General features: G+C 38.8%; 1 protein-coding gene across 9 annotated transcripts in view; it reads left to right on the forward strand.

Moving 5' to 3' along the window:
* Abl (tyrosine-protein kinase Abl) overlaps window positions 1-13,142 on the forward strand; it is a 520,947-nt gene that overhangs the window by 204,845 nt on the left and 302,960 nt on the right. For all 9 annotated transcript variants that reach the window (XM_067136890.2, XM_067136892.2, XM_067136891.2 and 6 more), the window contains one exon: window positions 4,674-4,758. In XM_067136890.2, the coding sequence (XP_066992991.2) occupies window positions 4,674-4,758 (85 nt within the window). The remainder of the gene's footprint in view (window positions 1-4,673; window positions 4,759-13,142) is intronic.

Below are 13,142 nucleotides of genomic sequence, written 5' to 3' on the forward strand. Positions count from 1 at the left end.
GTTTGGGCTCTGAATTATTACAATGTATTAACATCTTCTGTATCGACGGTTTTCACTTTACAAAGGAAATTTCTTTTGTAAAGTGAGCTCTGAGTGGCATGGAAATCCGTGACATAAAATCCCCTGTACCTCTCTGCTGTTACTCTGGCAGTATGGTACATATCAGTATACCATCTTAGCTAAACATCATCTATGACAATTAAACATTATTACTTCTGGATAAATTCATATACTTGCAGAATAATCAAAATAATTAAACATTGTTAATTCATTTGAACTTAGGAAAACAGTGCAATAAACATTCATACCTACGTTCCCAAAGCGTAATACGTCAACAATGACCTGTTTACTGCTTAGCGTGGAAGTGGAGGCAAATGGCAAGGCATTATAAGCATAACAGACGGCGATGCTGTTGTTATGAATGTTGTAATTTCCCGTGAGGGAATGGAATCTGCATCATATCCCATGAAAACTTTTTTTAACAAAGCATATAATTTGTCAGCACTTATGGCTTTGTGTCTTGAATGTGTAACCTCATAATAGTGGGTTATTTCTTTCACTCAGTAAGACAGAACACAAAAAGTTCAGCTAATCACTATCAAAACTAAATACAGTAGTATGTGCAGAACTGTTTAACAGTTGAGGGACATCTAGGTTTTCATTGTCACAATACACTACTAGTGGCTGTTAAGGCCAGTTTTGTTGCTAAATTATCTACGTAAACATTCTCCGAGATGTCCATGGAGATCACTACTGCCAACAATACTAGTATCCAAACCCAAATATTTAAAGTTTTTGCTATTTACCTTAAGTCACATTGATACAGTCAGGTCTTATGGCGATGATAAGATAGGAAGGGGCAAGGATTGGGAAGAAAGTGACTTTGGCCTAACTTAAGGTATAATCCGAGCAATTGCCTGGTGTAAAAGATGGGAAATACTGGAAGCTAAATTCAGGTCTGTAGATGATGAAGTTCAAACCCACCATCTCCCAAATGCAAACTCACAGCTATGTGTCCCAAATTGTGTAGCTAACTTGCTGAGTACAAAAATAATACTGTGGATCAGAACATAAGTGTTTCCAGAAAATTTGTGAAAGAAATTCCTTTGGTTCAAGAAGGTATTTTTGTACTCCTGACTTATTCTGATCATCTACAAGTCATGTTGTACCCCAGAATATTCTCAATAACATGATTTGTATATGACCTGCTGAAGGAAAAAAGAAAAAACGTGGGGGGGGGGGGGATGTTACAGTAATTTTTTGTGTGTCTGATGGTGTAATATTGGTAACACACTTGTAACATAAATATTGTAGATTTAACTGATTATTTTTTGCTTGGTTATTTGGTGTTAATTGCAGCCATGATGTACCATAAAAAAATCCTATTGTTATGGTTGAGTTAGGTAGAACCTATACTTTGGTGAGAGAATACAGTTGAACCTGCTTTATACGTAACTCTGTTCTGCGTAATTCGTATTTGTACGTAATTTCCTTTAGGTCCCGGCAAAATGTAATTTAAAAGCGTGTTAATCAAACCTTATTTATACGTAATCCGTTTATACGTAATTCGCTGTTATACGTATTAAGTGCCAGTGAAATATAACTGAGTTTTGCATAATTGTAATGAGAATGTGCTTTTTAAAAATAAACTACTGTATTTACGAAGTTTCGTCTTTGTCGGCGTAGGCGGAAGTAGAGCGATTGGGTTTCGGTGCTGAAACAGAACACAGAGTTTCGCTGAGTGACATTGTTGACCCTTACTTACTGGCGGCTTAACAAAGGCGAGTCCCCTTCGCTCCTCCTCTACCTTCGTCGTTTTTGACACGCCGCCAAAGATTAAGATACATTATAAGCAAAGTTTCGGTGCAGAAACAAAAGAAAATACAGTAAATTTGTTTGAATATGAGAATTTATTTCGTGGGAACAACGGAGAAGTAAAATGTCCACGATGCCTGTATCTGGTGTTTACTGTTGAACAGTAGATTTGTCATTCAGTTGCTTTTGATTAGCCATGGAGAACAGAAAAAGGAAAAGTTATACGAGAAGTGGACGCTAATCCACACAAAACAAAAAGTCATCAGTAAAGGAAACGCTATTTTGGAAGAGTTCTTAAAACTAGGTTCAAAATCAGCAAAGCGCAGCCGTCAGCAAGAAGGAAGGTACGTAGATTTAGGTACATGAGATTTGGAGAAAACACTTTTCACATGGTTCCAGCAAAAGTGGGATGCAGCTCTACCAATTAGTGGAGACATGCTGAAGGCAAAGGCGATAGATTTAGAGCTAAAATGATTATCACTGCCGCTTTCAAGGCTTCATCAGGATGGTTGCAAGGATTTAAAGATCGTCATGGAATCACAGGGAGAACAATTTGCGGTGATTTAAAAGGCTGTGGACGACGTCACGTGCAACACTGGAAAGAAGAGGTTCTGCCGGGTATCGTAAACGATTATCAGCCTCCAAACATCCACAGTTGTGACGAGACCGGCCTATTCTACAATTTCCTTCCCAGTAAAACATTATCTGAAAAAGGTGACTCATGCCATGGAGGGAAGAAACATAAAATTCGTGTAACAGTACTTATCGCCACCAATGCAGATGAATCTGACAAACTTCCTCCACTTGTGATAGGAAAATCGAAGAATCCGAGGTGTTTTATGGGTGCGAAAACAAAACCTAAGGAATATGAATCCAATGGAATAGTGGTTGAAAACACTGGACAATAAAATGAAAGAGAAACAGAAGAAGATCCTTCTTATTATGGATCGTTGTACAGCACGTCCACCTCAAATCGTTCTGGAGAATGTCCTTTCCCTTCTAACCGTACCAGTGTTATACAACCACTTGATTTGGGCATCATTGTCCGGCTCCATGGCTAAATGGTTAGCGTGCTCGCCTTTGGTCACAGGGGTTGCGGGTTCGGTTCCCGGCAGGGTCGGGAATTTTAATCATAATTGGTTAATTTCCTCGGCACGGGGCTGGTTGTATGCGTCGTCTCCATCACCATACCATCCCCTTCACGACGCGCAGGTCGCCTACGGGAGTCAAATCGAAAGACTTGCATCTAGAAGTAAGTCTTTCGATTTGACTCCCGTGGTCGAAACGTCCTGTAAGTTTTAATTTTATTCAATTTTGCCTGAGGCATTAATAAAGTATCAATTAGGTGGTTATTTATACTTACTTCTTGATTAAACATCGATACGGTCATGAAATGGACAACTTGTAAGACTTGCATCTGGCGAGCCGAACATGTCCTCGGACACTCCTAGCACTACAAGCCATACGCCATTTCATTTCATTTGGTCATCACTGCAAATTTCAAAGTGCATTATAGAAAAATGCTGGTTCAACATTTAATAGCACTGAGTGATGCAGGAAATGAACCTCTCTCCATGAATTTGCTACAAGCCATGGACTTTATTTCGGCTGCCTGGAAGCACGTGTCATCCTCCACAATCAGCAACTGTTTCCGCAAAGCTGGTGTCTTACTACAAGAGGCTGCCTCTAATGATGATTATGGGGACAAAGTTTTGTCTGGCAATGAGCTAACGCTACTGGAGGCTGTAGAATTCGATACTTTTGTGCATTTCGATGACAATCTGGCTCTATGTGGAGAACTACCGGATGAAGAGATTATTGCTGATGTATGCCAACAACACGGCGGTGATGGGCCAGCTACAAGCGATAGTGACATTGGAGATGGAGATAACGATTTGAATCTTGACACCTGAACTGAGTGAAGTGTTACGTGCAATCAAAGTGTGTAGGCGTTACATCAGTGCAAAAAGTTGTAGTGAAAATGCTTTGAATTCATGACTAGTTTTTTAAAGGAGGTTTATACTCTTAATGCAAGAAAACTGAAACAAGCCAAACTATCTGATTTCTTTCAGGCTGGGCCAAGTTCAAAATAATATTTTCTGTCTTAATGTATTTATTATTTGCAAGGATTTACACATGTAGGTCTATTCCATCGGTTTTTCGGTAAATATGTGATGTATTGCGTAAGTCTGATTTCTAAGTAATTCTGAGTTACAAGTAGTTTATTCTTTTCCCCTTGATATATGTATAAGTCAGGTTCAACTGTAGTGTGTTGTGTTTGCAGTGTTGTATTTATGGGGGTGCAAAAAGGGAGGTTTAGTTAGTGGGGAATTATATTGCACTAGCATTTTAGTGCCTGCCAAAAATGTGAATACTTCAGAACTAAAGGCAGGTTACAGAGATTAATTAATATCTTCTTCTTCTTCTTCTTCTTCTTCTTCTTCTACTTCTTCTTCTTCTTCTTCTTCTTCTCCTCCTCCTCCTCCTCCTCCTCCTCCTCCTCCTCCTCCTCCTCCTCCAGATTTGAGCCAATACGGTTCCTCTCCCTTTTCTTGGTTGTTCCACCACTCATCATGTTGTCCTGTAGTAAGTTCATACTATGTTTTCTAAGGCTGTTCTTCACTACATCCATGTGCCTGTCCTCATTTTTAACTAACTTGGCCCATATTTGTCTTCTGGACCATGCTTCTCAAAAATGTTGTTTCTGCTGCCTGGATATGGCATTCTCTTTGTTATAAGCCAAATTCCTGCCCCGTGCATTGCTAAGGGGATTAATTATGGAACATAAAATATTTGCAGTTATTCCCACCATTGAAAAGTTACACTAACTTCAAAAATGTGATATTACTTGGTTGCAGGAAGATACCATGGCTTTGAAGGATTTCCTTGAGGAAGCAGCAATCATGAAAGAGATGAAGCATCCAAATTTGGTCCAGTTACTTGGTATGTTTTTAAATTAGAGTTTTACTGCTCAAAGTATTATTCTTGATCATCATAATCAGTGCAGATGGCTTTTGTGTGTATATTTGTTAGCACTCTGAAACAAAAGAAAATATAGATGGAAGAGGGCATGTCTAAAGGAGCTACCTTATGCTGTAATTACTTCTCTTACATTTGATACATTTTATGCAATCTTGTTAGAGAAAAGTATAGAAGAGGAGACAAATATTTATCCACAGTTCTGTATTAAAATTGAAATTGATTGTAAAAATTAAGGAATTTCAATCTCCAGTACAGTTTTTTTGTGTTAGGTTGAAATTGTAATTCTCTCTCGCCGTAAACTAACCGTATGTTTGCAATCAAGTTCATACAACCATACAAACTGTGTGAAGTAAAATGTTATATTACATAGGGCCTATTATTTTAATTTTATGGCATGCAGTTTTGGATTTACTGTAGTAAAAAAATTAAATGAAATGTCGTATGGCTTTTAGTGCCGGGATATCCCAGAACGGGTTTGGCTCGCCAGGTGAAGGTCTTTCTATTTGACACCCGTAGGCGACCTGCACGTCATGATGAGAATGAAATGATGGAGACAACACATACACCCAGCCCCCGTGCCATTGGAATTAACCAATTAAGGTTAAAATCCCCGACCCGGCCGGGAATCGAACCCGGGACCCTCTGAACCAAAGGCCAGTACGCTGACCGTTCAGCCAACGAGTCGGACACTGTAGTAAAGGAGTGTAGGCTTGCTTTATTGGTATCATCTAAAACTATTCTTTAAAAGGATAATAAATTAGTAATATTTGCAATAGTTATCGTTTCTGGTGTTGTTGTTTGAGTCATCAGTCCATAGACTGGTTTGATGCAGATCTCCATGTCACCCTATCCTGTGCTAACCATTTCATTTCTGCATAACTACATTCTACATTTGTTCTAATCTAATTGTCATATTCGTACCTTGGTCTACCCCTACCGTTCTTACTGCGTACACTTTCCTAAAGAAACAAGTGAATAAGTCCTGGGTGTCTTAACATGTTCAGTACCTGCTTCTGAGCGGGACACTTGAATGCCTGGACCAGCCATTTTCATGCCCGGCCCTCTTAACGTGTATTACTTAATAAAATTTACCATTACTCCTGAACTATAAATGTTAGAAACATGATACTTTGTGCTAACCTCTAGTAAATATTTGGGGTGTGATATCAGGTGTCACAGGTTCCAAAATATGTCTAATTTTATACAGCCTATCTGTACTTTTGGCATAACGATTACTGTCACTGTAGTGAAGAAAGGAAAGAATATGAAGGAAGCGTATTCGGAACATTGTTTTAGAAAATATCGGGGTATGAAAAACAGGGTCTTCGGTCAAGTACATTTTTATATCAGGATTTTGGAATAATCGGTTTCCACAATTGCATGAATGTATTCTTCGTGAAAGGCCGGGATGCTGCGCCTATCACTTGACTAGCATATAGATTGGTCTGCTCACACACATACTGATAAAATTCGTCATTCATGAAAATACTCACCTAACTCAAAATATCCTGCTAATTTTCTGTTTGAATATTTATACCTGAATTCTTTCTAAACGATGGAACAGGTGGACAATAACTAGGATGATATGTATCAGGCACTTCACTTTCCTTTATAGGCCTATTGGATTTGGGAATCGGAATTTCTTCATCACTTTCACTATCTGAGTCTATTTCAGGAATAAGTTCATCACCAGAATAATCATTTTGAACAATATCTAATAATTAATCTTCCGTAATAAACTTTGTTTTATAAGCCATTATACTACACTTGGTAAGAACGACACGCACTGCATTGGAATCTCAAGTACCGTCTTGACACGCGAGGAAGTGCTGAGATATTCCCGCTAAAACAGCTAAGATAAACATAAGCCCACTAAACTCGGGTTTATCTCAAAAATGTCAACTAACTTCCTGCTACAACCAGTAACGCTGACTAAGGTGTAAGGATGTATAGATGACGAATATAAACGGCATTGCTTCACGCGGAACATTAAACCTCTTACGTCATCCACGGCCTGCAGCATAGGAGCAAGCTTAAACGTTTTACACCGTCCACGGTCCACAGTGAGTTAAGATGTCAGTTTGAACTCCACTGTCGGCAGTCCTAAAAATGGTTTTCCGTCTTTTCCCATTTACATGCCAGGCAAATGCTGGGGCTGTACCTTAGTTAAGGCCGCGGCCACTTCCTTCCCACTCCCATCTCTTTTCTATTCCATCTTTGCCATCAGTAATGTCTGTGTCGGTGTGATATAAAGCAACTTGTAAAAAGAAAATCTTAAGATGTGCCCTATTAACCTGCCTCTTCTTATCATATTTAGCCAAATTGATCTCTCTCCAATTTGATTCTTTATTTATGATTCAGTCTGCCCATCTTACCTCCATTATTACTCTGTAACACCACATTTCAAAAGCTATTCTCTTTCTGTCTGAGCTAGTGATCGTCCATGTTTCTCTTCCATACAGTGCCACACTCCTGATGAAAATATTCAAAAACATATTTCTAATTCCTATATCAAAGGTACAAAGTGAGCAAATTTCTTTTTTTTTAAGAAAGCCCTTCCTTGCTTGTGTTAGTCTGCATTTTATATTCACTTTACATCTGCCGTCGTTAGTCATTGTACTACCCAAGTAACAATATTCATCTACTGGGCAAGTTGGCCGTGCGGTTTGGGGCGCACAGCTGTGAGCTTGCATCCGGGAGATAGTGGGTTCGAACACCACTGTTGGCAGCCCTGAAGATGGTTTTCCGTGGTTTCCCATTTTCACACCAGGCAAATGATGTGGCTGTACCTTAATTAAGGCTACGGTCTACCACTTTTAGCCTTTTCCTATCCCATTGTCGCCAGAAGACTTATCTGTGTCGGTGCGACGTAAAGCAAAAAATAAAAAAAATAAATAAATCATCTACTACTTCTAAGAATTTCTTTCCTAATCTAACATTTCCTGCATCACTTGACGTTGTGCAACTGCAATCCATTACTTTTGTTTTGGACTTAATTTTCATCTTGTACTCCTTCCCCAGGACTGTATCAATACCATTCAGCAATTTCTCCAGACCTTCTGCAGACTCGGACAAAATAGCAATATCATCAGCAAATCTCAGGGTTTCAATTTCCTCTCCTTGGATTTTGATTCCTTTTCCAAATACCTCTTTGATTTCTTTTACCGCCTGTACTATATAAACATTGAAAAGGAGGTGGGGACAAACTGCAGCCTTGCATCACTCCTTTCTGGATTCTTGCTGCTTTTTTAAAGCCCACTGCAGACTGATTTTGTACTGATTGTAGGCAATTCTTCTTTCTCATTACCTGATCGTGATCACATTCAGAATCTCAAATAGCTTGGTCCAATCAACATTATCAAATGCCTTTTCTAGATCTATGAATGCCATGCACGTGGGCTTGTTCTTCTTGATTCTGTCCTCTAAGATCTGACGTAGTCAGGATTACTTCAAGCGTAAATCAGATGGCACTTCTCCTGTATCATACATCGTACACACTAAATGGAATAACCTTGCCATGCTGATTTCTTCTAAGGCAGTCAGTAATTCTGAGCGTATTTCATCAATTCCAGGTACCTTGTTTCTATTTAGGTCTCTCAATTTTCTGTCAAATTCTGACCTCAAAATTGGGTCTCCCATTTCTTAAGCATCAACAGCCTCTTCTTTTCCAGAACCATATCATCTACTTCTGTACCTCGATGCAACTGTTGGATATGTTCCTGCCATCTTTCTGCCTTGTCTTCTTTCCCTAGGAGTGGTTTACCATCTCTCTTAATATTCATACACCTAGTTTTCCTTTGTTTTCCTGTAAGCACCATCTACCTTTCGTACAACCATACAACCTCCAACATCCTTGCACTTCTCTTTCAGCTGTTCTTCTTTAGCTTTCATTTACTTTCTATCTACTTAATTCTTTAATGGTTCTCCTCATTTTTTGCATTCTTGTACTTTCATTATTCATCAGTCAGTTCTGTTATCTCTGGTGTTGTCCATTGGCTCTTAGTTGATCTTTTCATTCTTCGTAACATTTCTTCAGCAGCCCTGCCGACCTCATTCTTCACAACTGTCCATTCTTCCTCTGTTGTGTTTTTTCAGCCTTTTCATTTAGTCCTTTTGCATGCAACATGTTCCTTGAAACAATCTTTCACACTTTTTTCTTTCAACTTGTCTAGATCCCATCTACTTGCATTCCTTCCTTTTCTACAATTTCTTCAACTTCAGATGGCATTTTATAACCAACGAGTTGTGGTCAGATTTCACTGTTGCACCTGGGAAGGTCTTGCAATTCAACGCCTGATTTTTTAATATCTGCTTAGTCATAATGAAGTCATTAGCAGCTATACTTCTTTAATGCTTAATAATCTTTAATTTAGAACTGTCAATACACACTATTGTAATTATTGTGTAGAATACAGGAGCATACCTGATCATGACATTAGGTAAGTTAATAACATCAGTTGTTACTTACTCAAATCTGACTAACACCATTGATGTCTGAACTGTATCTGTACAAATGAATTTTTCAAGGTTGAAGAAACATTTTGTGCTTTATAAAGGTATCTTTGCTATCTTGCCTTTCAAAATGATTACTCAGTTGAGCCATCTATAGAAAAATAAGGTCATGAAATAGGAACACACAATGAGGTAAACACAATGATCAGACTTCTTGAATGAACAGTCAGCATTGAGGCCTTCAGTTCACACGGTTTCGAGTTTGATTCCTGGTGGGGCTGGGTATTTTAATCACTTCTGATTTGGTGACTGGGTGTTTGTGCTTGTCCCAGCACACTCTTCATATTCAGACAACACACCACACTATCAACCACCACAGAAACATGCAGTAGTGATTAAGAAGGCCATACGGCTGTAAAGCGGGGCAAAATCCACATGCGCAACACAGTTTGCACCAAGATTCCACAGGCGTGGGAAAGGCAGTAGAATAAGAAGAAAAATAGGATAAATGCAATGACAGATCAGCATGGGGAGAGGGAGCAACTGAAAGAAGAGGCAAGAGTAAATATGAAAACACAGGACGACAAGGACAATTACCACAGTCATCTCCATACACTTCTGTCTTCACATAGATGAGCTCTCTCATCAATCCATTCTGAACCTTCAATGAGCTGGTTTTGACTTCCCATCTTCACCTGGAGGGCACGCTTCAATATTCATTGAGTGGCCATCCTGATGGATCTTCATTCTTGTTGTGAGATGTTCGGGATATGAAGAAAGCCATATGAACACAGGGAAGGAGAATCAGTAAGGATGAATACAGCTGGTGAAAGTTAGGAACACCAGACTAACTCACAAGAAGAAAAGGAACCCTCATGGGAAGAAAACAACAACAACAGTTGGCTCAGCTACTGATTTGCAGACCTTCAGAAGGAGTGCCGTGATGGGGGCCTGCTTATCTATTTCAATATTCCAATTGAGCTCCTGTCTAGCAGCAAAAGTGGAATTCTCTTGGATGAATATTGTGGCTTAGTTAATTTTACACGCCTGTAACAATGACGTGGAGTATCAACATTTTGATCACTCTTCAGATGTCGAATAAATCAGCTAGGATCAAACCCCAAACTTGGTGTGAGACAATTGGTGAGTCAGGCACTTTTGCTGCTGATCAATAAGGCAGGTAAGTCATTTATAGAAAGATAGGAAAATGCTGTTGCTGAACTTACAACAGGATTCTTCTTTTTGTTGTTATTCAATAAATATTCTTCCATCAATACCTATTGTAACCCAGATGAAATTAGTTTCCTGTTCTTATTGTTTGTAAAAACTTTCACTATAGTAAAGTGAAGGGCAGAATCTGTAGACAAAAGTATATTAAAATGTTTACACTATTTTCCCTTACTCATGACTGTTGTTGAATTCAGGAATTTTAAACTAGAAGACAGTGTAATTATGAAAACGGTAATGAAGTTACTTGTCCAACTTACTACATTGACTGGCAACTATTTTTCTATAACTAGTACTTTTTCAAAATAAAAAGAAATAAAAATGTAATGAGTTGGCTTCACAGTCTTGATCGCCTAGTTGTGAGCTTGCTTTCCGAATATGGCGGGTTCCAACCTCACTGTGGGAAGCCCTGAAAATAAATTCTGTTATTTTCCCCGTTATACCAGGCAATGTTGGGGCTATATCTTAAGTATGCCCATGAGTGCAATGCACACACTCATGTATAATTATACAACTAGCAAAGAAATTAATATCTTTCATTATAAATGCCATCATTTTCAATAATTTTCTCCCATTTGTCTCCTGAACTGAATTTGTTGCCAGTACCATCCCTTGAATGTTGAAGTGAAAAGCACTACTCGGTTATTTCTAACCCCTTTAAGATTAGTTTTGCTGCGAGTCTAAAGATGTGGACTGTATTCTGGAAGAAGTAACAGTGCTGTTCGAACTAATTTTCCGATTTTCTGTGTAGTTAATTTTCTACAAAGTGTTGAACATATAACAAATTGTATGCACCATAATGGGGACCTCTTATGTTTAATATCTTCCTAATAAAATCATATATTCTTTTGGGCTGTTTTGCAGGATCTGAATGAACTACATAATCAGTAATATGAGTGTTAGATGAACAGGTGCTGGAATCAGCTGTCATTGGAAGACTCACATAAAGTATTCAGTGAACTCTGTCATTGAAGGTACATCATAGAAATTTACTCACTAGCTCATCACTTGTTAACCAGGATAATTTCTACTGGTACCTCAACGTATTACACCGGCCTTCGAAGACTTTCCGGCAAAAGTAATTGTATGTGATATACGTTGCATTTAGTGTCCTTATGTAAAAAATATTACCAGTTGGTTCGTATCACGTACAGATTTGTTACAAGTCCATCTCATGTTATGCTAATGGAGCTTTGATGTTGTAAATGAGGTTTGGATTGGTTGTATGGAATACAGGTATGGACATGTCTGAGAGAAAATATTGTATGTGCTGTATTTTGGAGGGGAGTAGGTAATCATACAGGAACACTGGAAGAACAATTAGAAGAGTTGCAGTTCGCGCAGGTGCAATGTCAGACACGGTCAAAACACCCAGATCATGTTTCTCCGTAGTCTGGAAGGAAAATCTGAGAACGCGTGTCACGTCTTTGTCTACAAGATACAGCGTGCTCTTGAAGTCGATTGACTGAATACGGGAGTTGGTTTTTAAAAAATGGCAAGTGGCAGTGATGTTTGGAGGCAAAAATGTTTGAACAATCCCAACTCTTTCTGATATATATGTGGCCAGTATACATTTAAAGGCCAGAAGCGTAATATTAAGCACCATATTAGTTCTACTCAATGTTACGTAAACAATCCAACACATTTCTAATTTATTTCTTACAAGTTCCCAATTATTTTATTACTGCATGGTCAAGCAAATGAGATTCTCACAGGGATATCAACATCCACCTATACTGACGTTATGTTGTCATACTGACTTATGACAAACACCTTATTTATACACACGAAACACTCTTCTTCAACTTAATTCTGAGCTCTAATTTATTATTTATTCTAACACATTCCTGGGGATGACCCCGCTCTATCAGCGTAATTTGTAACACTGTCCTATATTTACCTAGCTTCGTATTAGCTGGTCTGATATGCGGCAAACTGGCCCTCTTAAAATCTCATCAAATCTGCTACTTTTTCTGATGGCTGACTAGGAATTGTTCTCACTCTTCCTATTAGCGTTCATTGTCCTCTGCTGGTTTGGTCAAAGGAATGTCCGTAATGAACTTAAGGACATGCTCCCACACTTGAAGTACAGGTGACCACACAAGGGATTTACCAGACTGCTCCCCCTTTACCTGCTTAATGTTCTGTCAGCCTTTGCGGAATGTTAGTCTGTTCCCCTCTCTGTTTTAAAACAAACCAGCTACTTGTACTTCTCCCATTGACTCATGATATCAGCATTGTCCTAGGCAATATAAAGTTATTACATTAAGAAAGTCCTCTACTTAGAGCCTATTTTCTCCACAGTGAGTGAATAAATATAGTTTATGAATATTCACTTACATTTTTCAATTATCTTGTTGCAAATTCTGAATAGTCAGTCACTTGGCGTTCCCTCGAATTCGGTTGAACACTCACACATACTGTACTGCACGATGGACTGAACTCAACTGCTCGACTGGTGGAAAATGAATGGTTGAAGTGTACTCATGAAAGTGCTGATGACAAAGTGGTGCCGATGAAAAGTGTGCTCCTGGTTCGTTTCATGTCTAGTATAAGCCTTTGGTCCGGCTACGTGATTCTAACTCAACTTCCGGTGATATTACGGAACGCCTCAAATTAATCCAATGGCTTCACTAGGTTATTAACCGTTGTCTGTGGATCCTTAT

This window comes from Anabrus simplex, chromosome 1, assembly GCF_040414725.1.
Source record: "Anabrus simplex isolate iqAnaSimp1 chromosome 1, ASM4041472v1, whole genome shotgun sequence".
NCBI classification, from domain to species: domain Eukaryota; kingdom Metazoa; phylum Arthropoda; class Insecta; order Orthoptera; family Tettigoniidae; genus Anabrus; species Anabrus simplex.